Source organism: Engystomops pustulosus, chromosome 5 (assembly GCF_040894005.1).
Source record: "Engystomops pustulosus chromosome 5, aEngPut4.maternal, whole genome shotgun sequence".
Lineage (NCBI taxonomy): Eukaryota > Metazoa > Chordata > Amphibia > Anura > Leptodactylidae > Engystomops > Engystomops pustulosus.
In genome coordinates this window covers 145,605,455-145,625,365 of record NC_092415.1, presented here as the reverse complement: position 1 = coordinate 145,625,365, position 19,911 = coordinate 145,605,455, and the positions used below count along the sequence as shown (strand labels likewise).

General features: G+C 42.1%; 1 protein-coding gene across 2 annotated transcripts in view; it reads left to right on the top strand.

Annotated features, from left to right (window-relative positions):
- The window catches only part of LOC140133303 (mediator of RNA polymerase II transcription subunit 1-like), a 61,757-nt gene that overhangs the window by 7,047 nt on the left and 34,799 nt on the right, over nucleotides 1-19,911 (top strand). For both annotated transcript variants that reach the window (XM_072153324.1, XM_072153322.1), the window contains exons 2-4: nucleotides 5,776-5,876; nucleotides 6,758-6,842; nucleotides 12,167-12,221. In XM_072153324.1, coding sequence (XP_072009425.1) covers nucleotides 5,776-5,876; nucleotides 6,758-6,842; nucleotides 12,167-12,221 — 241 coding nt within the window. The remainder of the gene's footprint in view (nucleotides 1-5,775; nucleotides 5,877-6,757; nucleotides 6,843-12,166; nucleotides 12,222-19,911) is intronic.

The following is a 19,911-nucleotide window of genomic DNA, read 5'->3' as shown; positions in this document are numbered from 1 at the left end:
TGGATATCACATAAAAATATCTTAAAGGTTATTGGTTTGACACAGTGGTATCCTCCCTACTTTATCTTTTATTTAATAAGTCCTTTTATGATCGGCGCTAACTTATATATAATGTTTTATATCCCCTTTTGGGTTGATTATTGGTTGAGCATGCGTGCTTATACTTTACCTTCCCACCATGGATAGCGCATTCTGGTTCATTTCGCCAACTAATATTTCACCATATATATGTTCCCCATTGGCCGGCAATGGGCGCACGGTGGAGTATGGTGCAGCACCTTACCGTTCAGTACCCGGGGAAAAGATAGGACATGTCCTATCTTTTCCCATAATATGGTGCTGTGCGCCATGTATCTGTATGTAGAGGGACGGGGGAGAGCAGCGCTCACCCCCTCTTCCTGTCCCGTGCGCCGTGTGAATTCGCCATTAGGGGAAGGGGGCCCCATACAGAAGTTCGTCATGAGGCCCAGCCTCTTCTAGTTACGCCATTGCCTGTCAGACTAATCTGATTGGTTTCTACGAGGAAGTAAGTTCCAGACTGGATCTGGGGGACGCTGTGGATGTTGTATGTCTGGACTTTTCAAAGGCATATGACACCATGCCGCATTAAAGGTTGGTATATAAAATGAGACTGCTGGGACTAGGGGAAAATCTGTGTATTTGGGTAGGTAATTGGCTTCGTGATGGAAAACGGAGGGTCATCATTAATGGCACATTCTCAGATTGGGTTGGCATTACCAGTGGAGTGCCACAAGGGTCAGTATTGCGGCCACTTATTTTTTAATATTTTTATAAATGACCTTGAAGTGGGTTTACACAGTCAAGTTACAAAGACTTTATGTACGTGTTCAAGAGAGGCCTGGATGCCTTTCTGGAGAGAAAAAATATCACGGGTTATGGGGATAAACCATTTATTTAATTCTTAAAGGTTGGACTTGATGGACTTGCGTCTTTTTCCAGCCTTATATACTATGATATACCCTGCTGGTGTGCTTTTTAAGTGTTTTTAAAATCATGTTTGGTCTGTTTTAATTTACTTTGTAATAAACTTTAACTTTTCAGTCTAGCGTACGCATCCGTTTCTTTATATATGTCCATGAATTTTTTTGGGATGCATGGATTTATTGATCAGTGTTCCATGTTGGTAGTCCTTGTCCTTCTTGTTATTTCTTTGTGATTTACCTAGAAAATTACATCTCCTCAGCTGTTTTAAGGCGTTTCACGTGCAATTAAAACACAGGGCAAAAAGCGATGAGTGATGGCGCCCTCAGGACGCTTTCACACGGTGCGTTGCGTCACGTTTTTTGATGTATTTTGATCAAGTGCTAAGGTTACATTGCGTTTCCACTGCATCTGCTAAAATGCAATGTAACCTCAGCATGTGATCAAGGCTGTAGTCTTTGGAATGCGTCATAAACGCATCAAAAAACGTGACGCAGCACAATGTGTGAAAGCGCCCTGAGAGTGATGCTACACGTGGTATTTTTGGTCCCTTTTAAAGCACCCGTTTTCAGCCCGTTTAAAAACGCAGTTTACCAAGCGTTTAGCTGCTTAGAACCTGTTTATCTATTAAGATAAAAATCAGGAAAAAAGGGGTCAAAAATTTACTGAAAACATATGTTTAAAAAGGACCAAAAGAGCCCCGTGTGGCATTACCCTGAGGAGGACTTGGAGTGTAACGGGATCAAAACCCACCGGTGCCGCCTGCAGCCGATCGCATATGCGCTTTTTTTTTCTGTCATTGGAAACATTTACAGACATGTGAATAAACATATTATATAATCCAAACAATATGTCTTTGTGTCGTAATTCTCGTGCCCCTTTTCCACTCCTGTTTTCTTTTAATTTTCCCCCTGTTCTTTTCCTTGTGGTAGCGCTTTATGTGCCATTGAGTTCCAATTGACAGTTTTTTTTTTTTTGTTTTGTTTTTTTTCCTCCTTGTTAAGGTTCTTAACTTTATGGATCACTTAACAATATTTAACTTGTTGAGTGTAAACATCAAAGCCAACATGGTAAAAATAATGTGATCATGGTCACATAGCCAGCCAGGGGGGGGGTTACCTTTGTTGTTATATTGGTGTTGCTATTGGGGGAGTTATGTGATATTAGGTCTGTATGAGGTGCGTTATGGCCCAAAACCTTTTGTTAGTTTATGTTCTCAGTCTGCCTAATGTGCCTTTGATGTTCTCGGTCATGTACCATGTAGAGAATTTGAGCTTTCTCATTAGTTCTTCAATCTCGCTTGTATTCATGTGGTTGGTGATAAACTTGTGCCATTTGCGGAAGAAGGCTTTCACCCTTTTGTCCCCCTTCCTTTCCGTCTCTATCTTGTCTATGTTTAGGTATATCTCTGCTTGGTCTATAACCTCAGAAAGTGTCGGGAGAGTTATCATTAGCCAATGGTTCAATAAACATCTTTTGGCAATCAATAAGAGAATGTGTATAATAGGGGATATAGTAATATCTGTGTTTTATTCCTCTCCTTGTGGTAGAGAGTGGAAGAGAAATGCTAATGGCTGCAGAGGGATTGTTATTGTATAATCTATAATAAATTTCTGGAACTCTTTCCAGAAAACCTGTGTTGAGGGGCAGGTCCATATTGAGTGGTACAGATCAGTTAGTGGTTTATTGCATTTGGGACATGCAGTGAGCCTGTCTGGTCTTGATTCTGAGGCAGGGATGTTGAATGCATATATCGCTCCGTGCATCATCTTGAAAAATGTTTCTCTCCACTTTTCACTGATCACATGTTTTCTAACTGCTGCCCACCCTTGTAGAATCCTTGGGGAGGTGTCCGTCGTTCTTAGTGGTTTTTCCCAATATGTTAATTGTAGTGCTATTTCCGTATCGTCTCTCTCTGGTGTCAGTAGTATATATATAAAAAGGATATTGTTCGTTTGGCGTTTGGTCCCCCTATTATAGTGTCCACTTTTTTAGTCATAATTTCTCCCGCTAGATTCCGTAGTTTGGTAGAACAGAAAGTTTTTAGTTGTGCGTATTGGAATTCTTGCCTCGTTGGTAATTGGAAATCTGTGGTTATTTCAGTCAGGGTTTTTAGTCTTGGTTCGGTAGGGTGCAAAACCTGTTGTAGCCGGTGTATCCCCTGTGTACGCCAAGGTATGAATAGCCTGTTGTTTTGTCCTGCAGGAAATTCTGGATTGTCCCATAACGTGAGGTGTTGTGAAATTTGGTAGGATAACTGTTTTTTTTTTCCGTAATATTTTCCATGTCGCAATAGTGTCTTAACAGTAGGGACTGCTTAGCTACTTGTGGCAGTTTTCCATATGGTATGTGTAAGGCCGTTATCAAACCACATGGGTGTAATAGTGCCTGTTCTAATTTGGTGTTGGAGTAGTGGCTGGTAGAATTGAGCCAGTCTGTGAGGTGTCTGGTTAGACATGCTATGTTGTATCTTTTAATGTCCGGGAAGTTCAGGCCTCCTAGGTGTTTGCGAAATACCAGTTTCTGTAGTGAAATGCGGGGTCTCTTTCCCTGCCATATGAATTTTGTAAATGTTATTGAAGACGCAGGACATCAGGGAACTGAATAAAACAACGGTAAGGTCTGCATGGGATATAAGAGTCTGGCAAAACTGATCATTTTAATCAGATGGACTCTCCCTGATATGTTGAGTGGTAATGATTCCCATTGTTTCAATTCCGTTTTAATTTTGGTGAATATTGGGGGGTAATTGAGTTTATATAGGGATGATGGTGCCTTTCCTATGTTAATTCCCAGGTATTTAATGTGTTCTCTAGCTATGTTAATATTGTGCCTCCTCTTACTAGCCTGTTCAGAAAAAGTAAAAAGGTCTATGAGTAATATTTAACTTTTTGCTGTGTTAATATTAAAGCCTGAAATGCTACCAAACTGTTGGATGTGTTGTAAGATTTTAGGTATATATGTGATCGGATCGCTTATAAAAAGCAGTATATCATCCGCAAAGAGTGCATTAGTGACCCTTTCAGATCCCACCTTTATGCCAGGGTTGATATTTGGGTTTCTCAGCATTCGTGCCAGAGGTTCTATCGCTAAATTAAAAAGTAATGGTGACAGAGGGCATCCCTGCCCTGTTAAGAGGGAATCTGGCCGTTAGATATCCAGGCGAATAAATGGCCGCTGTCGGATTTCTGTATAAGGCTTTAATTAACGTCCGGAATGAACCCTGTATTCCAAATCTGTCCAGAACTTGGTTCAGCCACCCCCATCGGACCTTATCAAATGCCTTTTCCGCGTCAAGGGTTAAAAGGATCCTCTTGCCCGATGTTGGTGGCTGGACCTTTGAGCACCTGCCGCAGGTTTGCTGCTGCTGCTCTGCTTTTAATGAAACCCACCTGTGGGTCACCTATCAGGCCAGGCATAAAGAGCGCTAGGCGATCCGCTAGTATCTTTTCTATCAGCTTAAGATCTTGATTGATAAGAGAGATGGGTATGTATGAACTGGTTAACATGGGGTCCCTGTCTGGCTTAGGTAGGACCTTGATGTAAGCTAGGTTAGCATACGGGGGTAGATGAGTTCCTTTCAATAATGCGTTATAATACCCTGCCAATACTGGTGATATCTGTTCTCTTAGGCCTTTGTATGCTTCCGCTGGGAAGCCGTCAGGTCCCGGTACTTTCCCTAGTGCTAGGCCTTTGATAGCCGCCGATACCTCTTCTTGCGTGATCTCCGCATTGAGGGTCTCCCTCTGTTCTACTGTTAGTGTGGGTAGTTGGAGTTGGGCTAGGTATGTCTCCCCTTTTGTGCTGTCATAGGGTTCAGAATCGGTATAGAGGTCCGTGTAATATTGGCGAAAGGCATTTAACACTTCTCATGGGTCTCCCTGTGTCTGCCCTGAGTCCTGCCTAAGTTTAGGTATATGTGTAACCGGTTTTCGACCCTTTGCCAAATTAGCTAGTATTTAGCTAGTATTTTGCCTGACTTGTTGCCAAATCTAAACAGGTTTGCCTCTGCATGGACCCGTGTGTAGCGGTCTTGTTGTTCTAGTATAGATTCATGTTGGGATTTTGCGGTCTTCCACTTTTTGTTGTGTTGGGGTCGCTAAATATAAAGTGTATGCATTTCGAAGTGCTGCGCTACTATCATGCATTTTTTTTTTTCTGGCCTGCTTCTTGGCTCGTCCTACATGCCCCATGATTTGGTCTCTGATTACTGTTTTGGCCGCTTCCCAGTGTATGGGTGGATTGTCTTTTGTAGATGCGTTATGGAATTCGAATTTAGTCCACCATCCCCTCAGCAATTGTAGGAAAGAGTCGTCCTGTGCCATGTACGAGGGGAAGCGCCAGATGTAGTCAGTGCCCGGTTGGTGTTGCGGGCTCAAGGTCAAGCTTACTGGTGCGTGATCCGACCCGACTATTGTTGCGATGTCAGTATGCTCTATTCTAACAGGGTCCCGTTTGCATATGCGCTCCTATGCAAATTCATGCAATCGGCAATCAGTCGGCCCCCCCCAAATGCCTGTTTACATTACTGTTTACATTGCATTTAGTAAATGCAAATTTAAACTATGTTAATGCAAGCTTTCGCACATGCGTTTTGTTAATGTCATGTTAACAGTGTTAACTGTGTTGCGTTTTGTAAATGCAAATGTTAAGTTATGTATTTGGCCAAATCTTCTCTCCTCAGCTGTTCTAATGCAATTCAAAACGCAATGTAAACACAACCAGAGTGCAATGTGTGAGTGCGGCCATAGTGTCGCTGAAGCTACCAGTCACATGGCAAACATGTGAATAAGCCTTTATGTTGTATGTAATTGGTTTCAAACTCTTCTTCAGCTCCAGTAAAGCGGTCTTCCAAGACCTTACTAGAAAAACTTCATTTGAAGTATTCTCAGAAATCGTGGACTGAAACGTATAAGCTTGTCCGTTATTGTCTGGTAAGAACTTTTTTCATTCTTTGTAAATTTTATTTGCACTTTAGAAATCATTTTAAATACTGTGGGTTTTTTTTCCCCTGTAAGGGTGATGCCACACATGGTGTTTATGGTTAGTTTTTAACCATGCGTTTTTAAAACGCATCAGTTTATGATGGGTTTTTTTCCCCCCAATTTTCTTTATAGATAAACAGGTTGTAAGCAGCCAAACACATGGTAAACGCTCAAAAAAATAATGCGGTTTAAAAACACATGCGTTTTTAAACTGATTGAAAACGCATGCTTAAAAACGGACCAAAACTTTTACTAAGGGCCCGAATCGCATTTTTACGACGGGTTACCAGAATTTTTGCGATTTGAGGCGTTTTCCCCTGAATTGGCCCGGGTTTTTGGTGTACGCGATCGGATTGTGGCACATCGGCGCCGGCATGCACGCGACGGAAATCGGGGGGCGTGGCCGAACGAAAACTCAACGGATTTGGAAAAATTACATGATTTGATAAATTACATTACTGTTGTGTGTTAACAGTAATGTAACATGGCAATCTCATCTCGCCAGTTGTTGTAATATGTTTCCAAACGCAATGAAAACGCAACGTGTGACTGCACCCTTAAAGAAAAAAAAAGTGTCAGTAAGAAAAACTGGCAGAAATCCATAATAAATTACCTCCATGGGCTGGTAATAATGTGACTGGATTTGTTGAAAAGTACTCGACAAAGTTGTCTGCATCCACTCAAATTCTAGATTTGTCCTTCCACACATTTTGGTCCTTATTTTTTGCACTTTGCAGTCTATGGAACACTTTGACTACAATGGAAAGTCATTTATTTTATAGGATCATATAGCATGTTCAAGGTTTACTTACAAATTCATGTTCATTTAGGATAAACCTGCTGCAGGCACTATAAGAGGCTTTACAGAACATCCAATTTTGAGATGCACAAATACATTACAAGAAGCTGTAAAAGGTAGGTAGAAATTAAATGTATCTCTACTGAAGTTTAAAAAAGAAGGTTGAAGCAGCACTCCAATAAGTAGTGAAAAAAGAAAAAAGTTTATTCCACCATTGATGCGACGTTTCGCCTTATCATTAAAGGCATTCTCAAGCATAGTGTTAGTCAGAAATCAGCTGACTTAAATAGGCGGCGTTAGTTAGCGCCGGAACACGTGACATATCATACAAAGTATCAAAAAACATATTAAACAGTATTAAAAAGATATGTTCAAGATACAACATGTGTACAGTGACAACTAAAGTGCATATTATCAGTAAAGTGCATAATTATTATAAAGAGGTCCATTGGTTACCAAGGACGCTATCAGCATGTGTAAAGGATTAAAAACATTCTGTAAGTGCATCATCGATCGTGCAGAGCCCAGTGTCCATCTAAAAACAAAAGAGGGTTCCATATCGAGGCATCCAGAGTTTTGAACTAAGTGCGCTCACGGACCTAGCGTCGGTGTAAGGCTGTTAGTCAGCCCGAGTTCTGTATGCAGAGTCCGGGATTTGCGCATGCGTACAAGGGTTATGAATCCACGTAGTAACCATCTTCATTATGGGAGTTTTGCCCAACTCCTTTGCAGCTGAAAACTCACGGCCGGACTCGGGACAGACCAAGCGGGACTGTGAGAGGTGATGTACGGGGAAGTAGGAGGCAGGACCAAGGACATTGAGGGCCATGGGCAGGAGGACACTCATTGTGCCACAAAGGCTAGAGTGAACCAGCCCGTCTTATGTGTCCCATCCGGGATCGTGGTCCCGTCCAAGGTATCCATGGTTTCCAAAGTAGCCCAATCACCTGTATGTCACCGCATCCAGGAGAGTCATGTAAGTCCTCATCGTGGTTCAATTGCTGCTGTGGAGTGAAGAAGAAAGACGGTAAGTGTGGATAATTTAACCCAAAGTACAGAGCAATCAAATGGAGCCTCACATTGTATACAAATATATAAACAAGAAGTTTACAAACACATGTAAGAAGTATGATATATAGTATCCACTAACACGGGATCAGAAGAAGACAGAAAACGGTCCAATAGAAGACAGAAAAAAATCGGGTGTTGATAATCAGAGGAATACATTAAGGGGGAAATCCCTATTTAGACCCTTCGGGTTCAGGGAGTTGAGTCTGTGAATCCACTGTACTTCCCTACGTTTAAGTAGTAGTTCCCTATTACCACCCAGGGGTAATGGAGGTATTCTATCAATAATGGAGAATCGGAGATCATCAAGTTTATGGCCAGCTTCATGAAAGTGGAAGGGGACTGGAAGGTCAAGTTTCTTGGTGCGAATACTGGATTTATGGTTGTTGAGACGCAATCTGCATTCGGTGGTAGTCTCTCCCACGTACAGCAGATTGCACGGACACTGTAAGACATAAATAACAAAATCGCTTCTGCAAGTAACAGTGGATTTGATTTTGTAAGGTGTCTTGGAGGTGGGGTGAACGAACACCTCACCCTTAAGCATCAAGGCACAATTTTCACAGGACATACATGGGAAACAACCTGTACGGGAGGATTTATTCCTTCCAGTAGAAGACACATCAGACTTTACAAGCTTATCCTTTAAATTCCTACACCTTCTATATGAAAACAGCAGGGGAGCCTGAAACTCAGGTGTTTGTTTATAGAATGTACTCAAGATACACCAATTCTTGCGGATGATGGAAGCAATATTCCGACTGTGAACAGTGTAGGTGGATACCATGGGGATATGTCTTTCTTCCTTAATAGTCTTAGTCTTGGAGAGTAACTGAGCACGATCTGTGGTTATCACTCTATCTAGTTGTTTGTTTATTAGTGACTTAGGATAGCCTCTATTAATGAATTTGTTTCCCATAGAGTATAACCCTGTCAGTTGTAAGTCTTCATCTTCAACAATCCGTTTGACCCTCAGAAGCTGGCTGTAGGGCAGGGAGCGAATCATGTTTTTAGGATGGTGACTGTCAAATCTCAAAAGTGTGTTACAGTCAGTTTCTTTAACATATAAGTCAGTGCAGAGTCGATTGTCAACTATAGAAACCTTAGTATCCAAAAACTGTAAATGTGTGTCCCCAACCACCATCGTGAATTTGATGTCGGGGTCTACGCTATTGAGGTAGTCCAAAAACAGGTGCAGTGAAGGGAGGTCCCCCGTCCAAATGGCGAAGACGTCGTCTATGTATCTCCACCACTGCAGCACTAGGCTGAAGTGGTGGGACCCATAGACGCACGTCTCCTCCAGGTCCGCCATTACAATGTTTGCGTAGGCTGGGGCCACATTGGACCCCATGGCCGTACCGCGCAACTGCACATAAAATGCATGGTCAAACATGAAATAGTTACAGGTAAGTATCATTTCCAGTAAATGTAACACAAAATCCTTGCTCTTGTTCGAAAGACTTGTACGAGACAGAGCTCTACTGACACTCATAAGACCTCGTTCTTGATTGATGGACGTGTACAGACTAGTTACATCAAAGGATGCTAAAATCGCACCTGGAGGAACCATAACAGTGGAGATTTTATTTAAGAAGTCGGTCGTGTCTTTAATGTAGGACTTGGCATTGATTGCATGCTCCCTAAGAATTTTGTCTAAGAAGATAGCCGCTGGACTGAACAGAGAGTCTCGTCCAGATACAATCGGCCTGCCTGGTGGAGCTGATAAACATTTGTGTATCTTTGGCAGACAATAAAGGAGGGGGGTCCTCGGAAATCTAGGTAGTAAAAAATCATGTAATTCTTTATCTACAATGTCCATGGCATAAGCATTATCTACCGCAATCCTCAATTTCTTGGTAAAACTGTGTGTGGGGTCTGAATCGACCTTTCTGTATACTGACTGGTCCCCTAATTGTCTGTAAACCTCATTCATATATTGAAGGCGATCCATGACGACGATCCCACCCCCCCTTGTCAGCGGGCTTGGTTATGAGATCGCCGTCATGGACCAAACCCTCAAGAGCCTGTTTTTCAAGGGAAGAAAGGTTACCTTTGACTCTGGGGAAAAAGGGATTTCTCCTTATACACACCAATATCTCGGAGAACAGATGTTATGAAAGACTCCACTGCAGGAGAGCCCGAGGGTGGACAAAAATTGCTTTTTGTGTAAAGACCACAACTCTTTAAAGAAAAATCATAGGTTATGTTACTGGCCACAGGATCGATTGTAGGTGCGGAGGGTCTATCTGAAAACCAAGTCTTTAATTTAATTGTCCTGAAAAAACTATTAAGTTCAATGTCCAAAGTAAGCCAATCCATCGGTAAAATTGGGCAAAAAGATAGTCCTTCACTAAGTACTTGCAACTCTACATCAGATAGTAAACGGGAAGATATATTTACCACAGGATGTTGTGTCATTTTCTCCTGGTTGTTTGTGGAGGTGGCCTCAGGGTCTTGCCACCTCACGTTTTTTGACCATCGACGGTATTTGCGTCCCCCACGTCTCCTCTTGTGTCCGGTATGGCTTCTGCGTCCGAGTTGGTTTCCCCTAAAAAATCACTAGTTGTTGATGTTGAGGAGGAGGCAGCTACTGCTGTTTTAAAATCGCTACGTTTTCTTTGGGTATCCCGTTTATTTTTCCTTAACGATAATGTCTCATCAGGTTTCCAAGTGTAGATCTGGCCTGTAGCATAGTCCTCCTTGTCCCTAGTCCACTTGTGTCTTTTGGCCTCCTCCTGTTCTTTTTGGAATTTCAATAATATTGTTTTAGTTTTTTTCTTTATAACTATTGAACTCCGAGTCCTCCAGAAGATCACGAAGCTCTGTCTCCAATTCACCTTGTTTCAACTGGTTAGAGATTAAATCTTGTTGTATAAATTCTATATTAAGTAGAATGTCAAGGGCATATTTGTTAGACAAGCCTTCAAATCTTGTACAAAAATCAGTATTGGAAGGAAATAAATTCGGTCTCAACTGTGATCTGAGACCCCTAGGTATAATCTTGTGTTTATAATACTGGCATAACAAAGATAAATGCAGTTGAAAATTAATAAGCCTCCTTGACACATATTCATACTTGCGTTTTAAATCCGCCTTAGCTGGTATATCAAGAAATGTCCCATCTCCCAGAGGACCACCTAAGATTCTGTCGAAACCATGGATACCTTGGACGGGACCACGATCCCGGATGGGACACATAAGACGGGCTGGTTCACTCTAGCCTTTGTGGCACAATGAGTGTCCTCCTGCCCATGGCCCTCAATGTCCTTGGTCCTGCCTCCTACTTCCCCGTACATCACCTCTCACAGTCCCGCTTGGTCTGTCCCGAGTCCGGCCGTGAGTTTTCAGCTGCAAAGGAGTTGGGCAAAACTCCCATAATGAAGATGGTTACTACGTGGATTCATAACCCTTGTACGCATGCGCAAATCCCGGACTCTGCATACAGAACTCGGGCTGACTAACAGCCTTACACCGACGCTAGGTCCGTGAGCGCACTTAGTTCAAAACTCTGGATGCCTCGATATGGAACCCTCTTTTGTTTTTAGATGGACACTGGGCTCTGCACGATTGATGATGCACTTACAGAATGTTTTTAATCCTTTACACATGCTGATAGCGTCCTTGGTAACCAATGGACCTCTTTATAATAATTATGCACTTTACTGATAATATGCACTTTAGTTGTCACTGTACACATGTTGTATCTTGAACATATCTTTTTAATACTGTTTAATATGTTTTTTGATACTTTGTATGATATGTCACGTGTTCCGGCGCTAACTAACGCCGCCTATTTAAGTCAGCTGATTTCTGACTAACACTATGCTTGAGAATGCCTTTAATGATAAGGCGAAACGTCGCATCAATGGTGGAATAAACTTTTTTCTTTTTTCACTACTTATTGGAGTGCTGCTTCAACCTTCTTTTTCGACTGCATTCAGCGAGTCATGTCAGACCCGCTCTGAAGACCTGCGCCCGACCGTTTGCACGGTGCTGTCCCAATCTTTTCCTTTTTTCTACTGAAGTTTATATGCTGGAATGTCCAAAGCTAAGAAGAGGTTATGGTTTCCCAATACAGAGGCAAAGTGGTTTAGAGACTTGTTTTTCCAGACATTGCGTTCTAGGAACAAAGTATACAAATTATTTCATACCAGTATCTGTACACACCTGTATTTAATGCTTATGTCTTAATAGCATGAATCACTTCTCTTACTTGTTTCACCATGGTACGTTGTCTAAAAATAAGTCTCCATGTCAAACCATGCTTCTCCATTGGGGAACAGTCTCTGCATTGGCTTGTAAATCCAAAACAAATTAACTTCAATACGGCAGCTTTCATCTTTTTAATTATTCTTTATTCTTTTTATTCTAGCAAAATCCCTTTCAACTTTATTAACCCGAATAGAATCCATATCAAAACTCAAAGGGTAAGGAAATTGGTTTGTTTGAATTAAAGTAACAAATTTTATTGTTAAATGATAGTTTTGGTAAACTTTTGAATTTGTTAGTTTTGCTGTTCCATATTACTGTAAATAAGGTGTGTATGTTGTGTGTTTGCATTTTTGTTTGATAATAACTTCAGAACACATTTACTTATCTATTTTATTTTGAGTTTTTTTTTTTTTTTTTTTTTTTTTTTTTCATGACACAACGGGGCTCATTTACTTACCCGGTCCTGTCACGATCCAGCGGCACCTTCTCCGGCGAGGATTCGGGTCTTCCGGTGATTCACTAAGTTCATGCACCCAATGTCGCTGCTGCGCCGAGGTCCGCCAGAGTTTACCATCCTATTCCTGGTGCATGTGTGTATCAAGCGACACTTTTTTTCCAAATCCGTTAGGTTTTCCGATGGCCACGCCCCCCTTTTTTCGTCGTGTGTAACCCGTCGCTGATGCAACACAATCCGATTGCCTTTGCCAAAAACCCGGGCCAATTCGGCGCATAACGGTAAAATTCAGAAAACCTTCCGGAAACCGCAATTCGGACCCTTAGTAAATGTGCCCCAATGTGTTTTATGACAGTGGTAAATGTTAGTTGATTTGTTTATTATAAAAAAAGGGGAAATGTAGAAAAAAATCAGAATGGGTTTTTTTTATTAGACAATCTTACCATCCAAATTACTTTTAATAAATAAAATTTACCATAGCTCTGCATTCTATTGTAATACGGTAACTTTGTAAACATTCTTAAATTTTTCTGTTAGAAAACCATGTTTATGGACTATTTCAATTTAAGAAAGGTCTTTTTAAAAGTCTTTGCAATAAGAAATCATCACAAATCACTCCATTCTCCATCCAGCTTATCAAATCCACTTTTAGAAAGTTTGTTTACCCTTTCGGTGTTTCACAGGAATTAAAGCAAAATAGAAGTAAAATTTTTAAAAATAAAATAATTTTTTTCACTAATATATTAAAATTTACAATGGGTTGTAGAAAAAAACAAACACCCCAATTTGTTGCACAATTCCTCCCGAGCACGGCAATATGCCACATGTGGGTCTAAACTGCTTTTGGGGAAAGCTCCATTTGGCTATGAGTGGGTAGATTTTCCTGAAACCGTTTTAGGCCACTATCATTCATTTACAAGGATTCTGGGGAATGTAAACTGTTAAAAACCCCAACAAGTGACCCCATTTTGGAAACCAAACCCTTCAAGGCTTCCAGGATAAAGCAATAGTGACTTATAGGCCCCATTCCACCACACTTATTGTAGATTTGAGCTAACAGAATAATGTAACACCACCATAAGTGAACCTTATTGAAAACCGCAACCAGAAAGTAAAATTATTCATCTAGGGGTATAATGAAAGCTTTTGGGGCTCGTAAATATATTTTGTCAGCATGATTTTACTCTGACACAAGGACTGTCTTTCACCCCGTCTCAATTTACAGTCCACCAGGTTTCTTTGGGGAGGCCTCTTTGATTCCTCCTTATTGTTCCGCAGGCCTTGCTTTTTCAAGGAGGCACTGAAAGAGATGATCACTTGTATAGAAATTATCAATGTAAAGGTGATAGCCTTTACCCAACAGGGGGAATAAAAGATTCCACACAATTTTACCAGACGTGGTTAGGACAGGGGGGCACTCAGGTGGACAGATCTGGGAGTCCTTTCCTTCAAAGATACAGAATTTTTAGGTGCATCCGCTTTCACTTTCACAAAGCTTGTAAACTTTGATCCCAAATCTAGCTCTTTTGCGTGGCAAATATTTCCGAAATTTAAGCCTACCTCTAAAGAGTACAAGTGACTCGTCGATGGCTATATTATTTGTGGGGTGTAAGCCTCCATAAATTTCTCTTTAAAATGAGTCACTACTGGCCTTATTTTATATAATCGGTCTTGGGCATGGTCAACAGCAGCAGGACACTGACTACTATAACTGTAATGCAGAACCCGATCCCTGGGTTGGAATTGAATGCTGGAATTTAAGGAGAAAACATATTTGGGCTCCCATCTGGGGTCACTTGACTGCTCTTCACTCAGCCTACAGCGCTTTTGTGAAGGCTCATCACTGTCACAAGAGGAGGACGTTAGACAATGCAAGTGATGAAAAACACTTTCTGTATCTAAACACATGTAGGCAAATGCCTAATCCGCAGAATACACCTGTTTAGCTGTGGTAGAAACCTATATATTTTTTTTTTTTTTTAGTTTTTTTTTTTTTTAAGGTTTATGAAAAATTTTATGATAAAGCAAAAAACAGTAACTGAAATGTTAGTGCAGGAAGGGATACAAAAGCTGAATGTGTAGGTGTATGTAATGAAGTACAAGATCTGCTTTTGTGTGTGTAATATATATATAATATATAATCCCTATATTTAGAAACCCTGATCACTTATATTCAGTAACTCTAATCGCACACAAAAAAAAAATATACAAAAAAAATGACAGCTCTGGCTGTCACACTGAATAAAGATATGGAACAGGGGTGTGGAAGGGTCGGAGTGGGTTTTTTGGGGGGAGGGGTATTTGGGTTTGGGTATTTGAGGGGGCACTCTGAATACACGGCTCTTGTCCTGTCACTTCTGTTACGAAATATGATGGAATTGGACCCGGGAATCAGCTCTCCCCTCCCTTTTGAACTGGGATTGGTCAGGCTGCATTTGCTGACCAATAGCAGTGATCGTCGGGCAGAGACGGCTGTGATTAGTCCCTGGCCCGATGTCGGTGACGATCAGCTGTCGTCATGGACTTGTCACCATGCGCTTACACATGGTGACTCTTTCAATATATGGCGATGTAGATCGTCTTTTTGTGCAAAGTACCCACTGAAAAAGACTATCTATATTGCCTTGCGTCGTTAAGGTGTTAATCAAACTTTTTAAAAATGTGCTTACAGATTCTATCACCTAAAATGTAGGTTTTACAAACCTTGTTAAAGTGGTTGGGCAGTCATATATATTTATATAAATAACGTATGTTTGTGTATGGGGGGGGGGGGGTTAAAAGTAATAAAGAGCATAGATTCTCCTTGTTTCCCATTCAGCTTTTGTGCTTTGGTTGGGAAGGCACTGCAGGCCGCTGTAAACGAGAGTCGGCACCACAGTTGAAACAGGTCGGGCAGAGAGGTAACATTTTGCTTTTTAAAATCCTTAAAAAATTATATACAACTGTATATAAACCCCTTTTCCATAAAACCAGCCATTAAAGGGGTTTTTATTAAAGTCGAAACAATGAAACTTTCTCAATGAAAAAAAGTTCAATAAACCAGAGAAGACACCCCTAAACACTAATTGGACCTGCTAAAAAGACTCCTTATATGTTGCGTTTTTACCCTCATATAAATCCCTATAATATTTCCAATCTTTGCTGTGAGGTCACACCATAAAATAGGCACTCACCGGCCACTTTATTAGGTACACCTGTCCAACTGCTTGTTAACACTTAATTTCTAATCAGCCAATCAAATGGCGGCAACTCAGTGCAGTTAGGCATGTAGACATGGTCAAGACCATCTCCTGCAGTTCAAACCGAGCATCAGAATGGGGAAGAAAGGTGATTTAAGTGCCTTTGAACGTGGCATGGTTGTTGGTGCCAGAAGGGCTGGTCTGAGTATTTCAGAAACTGCTGATCTACTGGGATTTTCACGCACAACCATCTCTAGGGTTTACAGTGAATGGTCCGAAAAAGAAAAAACATCCAGTGAGCGGCAGTTCTGTGGGCGGAAATGCCTTGTTGATGCCAGAGGTCAGAGGAGAATGGGCAGAGCTGATAGAAAGGTAACTGACTCAAGTCGCCACCTGTTACAACCAAGGTAGGCAGAAGAGCATCTCTGAACGCACAGTACGTCGAACTTTGAGGCAGATGGGCTACAGCAGCAGAAGACCACACTGGGTGCCACTCCTTTCAGCTAAGAACAGGAAACTGAGGCTACAATTTGCACAAGCTCATCGAAATTGGACAGTAGAAGATTGGAAAAACGTTGCCTGGTCTGATGAGTCTCGAATTCTGCTGCGACATTCGGATGGTAGGGTCAGAATTTGGCATCAACAACATAAAAGCATGGATCCATCCTGCCTTGTATCAACGGTTCAGGCTGGTGGTGGTGGTGTAATGGTGTGGGGAATATTTTCTTGGCACTCTTTGGGCCCCTTGGTACCAATTGAGCATCGTTGCAACGCCACAGCCTACCTGAGTATTGTTGCTGACCATGTCCATCCCTTTATGACCACAATGTAACCAACATCTGATGGCTACTTTCAGCAGGATAATGCGCCATGTCATAAAGCTGGAATCATCTCAGGCTGGTTTCTTGAACATGACAATGAGTTCACTGTACTCAAATAGCCTCCACAGTCACCAGATCTCAATCCAATAGAGCATCTTTTGGATGTGGTGGAACGGGAGATTCGCATCAAGGATGTGCAGCCGACAAATCTGCGGCAACTGTGTGATGCCATCATGTCTATATGGACCAAAATCTCTGAGGAATGCTTCCAGCACCTTGTTGAATCTATGCCACGAAGAATTGAGGCAGTTCTGAAGGCAAAAGGGATTCCAACCCGTTACTAGCATGGTGTACCTAATAAAGTGGCCGGTGAGTGTATATGTATGCTGATGGCCCTGGGTGTGTAACATCATTTCCAATTATTTATTTATTTTTGTTTAGCCCCTTAAGGACGCAGCCTGTTTGTACGTTAAGGCTCAGTCCTTTTTTATAAATTTGACCAGTGTCTCCACAGTGTTCCTGTGATAACTTTTCAACACTTTAAGATATCCCTGTGATTTTGAGACTGTTTTCTTGTGATACATTGTAGTTTATGTTAAGTGTCATTTCGTTGATCAGTTGTTGTTTTGTTTTTTGGGGGGGCAACAATTCAATAATTTAGGAAAACTTTGAAAAATATTACATGTTTTTAAAATGTTCTACTTTTTGAACAAAAGGCAAACCACTTTTTTTTTTTTTTTTTTTTTTTTGTAGCAACCTTTTTGCCATTGGTCCTCTTTTTCTATTTTTTAAGGATGTGAGAAGGTTTCAAGTTTTAGTAGCAACCTCTGTGGGTTACCCCAGTTAGGGCAATACCCCATAGGCAGCAATAATCTGCAGGATGGAGACATGGCAGGGCTCAGGAGGAAAGGAGCAAAATGTAGGTTTTGGAGCTCCGATTTCACTAGATTAGTGTTGGGGGTGCCCCTGAGGAACCAGTACAATAGAAACCCCCAAGTAGTGACCCCATTTTGGAAAGCACACCCCTCAAAGAATGTATGTAGGGTTGTATAAGCATTTTAGCCCCTAAGATGCTGAGCCAAATGTAATACAAAGTGAGTAGTGCAGAGTAAAAATTATATTGCAATTAATCAAATATGCCAGTGTAGTGACAAAAAATCAAAAATCATTCTGCGGGTTACCCCGTTTAGGGCAATACCCCACAGGCAGCAATAATCTGCAGGGTGGAGACACGGCAGGGCTCAAAAGGAAATAACTTGTATTTGGATCACAGGCATTGTACCTTTTTTTTTTTTTTTAATTTTTTTTTCTATTTTTCTGCATCAGGAAGCATTTGTAGATGCGAATAGGGGCCATTACAGTAGAAACCCCTAAGAACTGACCCTATTTTGTAACCTACACCCCTCCATTAATTAATCTAGGGGTATAGTTCGAATTTTAACCCTACAGGCTGTCATCTCCTGCTCCCAGCTCCTGCCACGGGAGACAAACACCCTAAATATCATTATGTGTGTTTTCCTGGGCACATCCAGGGATGTATGATAAATTCGGAAGCAATCTTTCATACATAGTCCTGTTTTTTCTGGGCATGTCTTACAATGATAAATGGTATCCTTCCGAATGCCTTTTTTTGGAGCACTTCCTGTAACTCTTCTGTGTCCATCCCTTTTTGGCAGTTTGGGGAACTTTTCCTGGAAAGTGCTGCCCGGGTACAATGCGTGATGTGGCCTCGCTTCCAGAAGTGCTGGCACTTTCCCTTCCCCCCCCCGCCCCACTTCCTGGTCCGCAAAAAGAAAGTACTTTCTTGGAATTTCAAGTGGTGGTAATAAAGTTCCCCCCTGGTCTGCATATCGATATAACACTTAAGCATTATATAGTGCTATCTGCATGATGTGCATGACCAGCTGCTTGTACCACACCCTCGACTTCCGCATGGTGTCGTATGGCTGAAGCACCTGGTCCGACAAGTCCACCCCTCCCACATACTTATTATAATCTAAAACACAGTCTGGCTTGGGGGGTTCTGTACTGGTACCTCTCACTGGGACAGGGGTGGTGGTTGTTAATGTATTGTTGTTAATACATGGACCTCTTTCTCTTGTCATTAACACACAATAAAGAGTAGCTGCACGCCCTCGTCCGAGTACCCGGCGTTCTGCGCATGCGCAGTAGCGCCGGCCTCGGAGCTACGGCCGCGCACCCACGGGGAGCTGCGCACCGTAGATTACCTGGTTGGCGGAGGAACGAGGCTACTGGGGCGTAGAGTAGCCGCGACTAGTAGCCTCGTGTCCGGCTACTCCACGCCCCAGTAGCCGCTTAAAAAAATTAGCATATAAACTCATTACAGTTTACAAAAGGATAGCCGGGACGTAAGGATTAGCCCAAAAAGGGCTATCCTTACGTCCCATTCATCCACCTACCACCCGTTCTACGTTTATAGGTAGAATCGTGGTGGTAGGTGCCCTTTAAATAAACGATCATAACTGGGGTCAGCTCCTCATTTAAAAAAAACAAAAACCTTAAAGTCAACAGCTCTGGCCCTACCATGTCAAATTTAATTCCAGATTGGCCCATAAAGTCGACCTCAGGGGTATAATTATCTGGGGCTATCCATGTGGGTCAGTGGAAGCCCCAGGCACTTCAATCGCTGACTCGGTGTACGAGGCAAGCCTGTTGTATGCCTCCCAACATGGTGTATGTCTTCTGAGAGGAAAAAAAAAAAATGTGCACCAGAAAAATTAGATGTGCACCCAACTACCGTCTAGCCGCACAGATGGCACCAAAAAAATAGGTAAGTGCACGCAACTACGGGTACACCTAGAGCTCTCTGGAAAAATTAATACCAGGCACCAAAAAAAAAAAACCTATGTGCACTGCACAAATGCACCTAGCTTGCCCGAAGACAACTTAACTACCGCTAAAGGTACTGTGCAGCGCTATTCACATGGCATACTGAAAAGTGCGTCCAGTGCAGAACAACGCTAATACAGCGCACTGAAAAGTGCATTTGGGTTCAGAAGGGACAGACAGGAGATGCGGGTAAAAAATGGAACACAAGTGTGATCATGCAAGGCGATCACACAGGACACAGGAGGGAACAGATGGGATCAATAAAGATCAGATAGGAAAATAGTGTTTTGGTGCAAATGGTAATGCTCTGCTCCTCTCTCCATCGATGCCAAAATGGAGCCGCTGGAGGGAGGGAGCTAAAAACAAGTTTTCAGCCTATGAACTCTGCAATTGGTCAGTCAGGATTGCCTGGCAAATCTCAGCGATTGATGTGTGGGACCGATCCGATTGGTTGGGTGACGTCAGCAGAAGGTTCTCCTGAGTCCGTCATGTGCGTCCCACCGCTATGTTAACACGTCATGTGATGTGGTGTCACAAAAGGGAGCCCTCGCATCATACTAGTACTGCACTGAGCCAGTGATGAACTAGTACGGCATGGAGC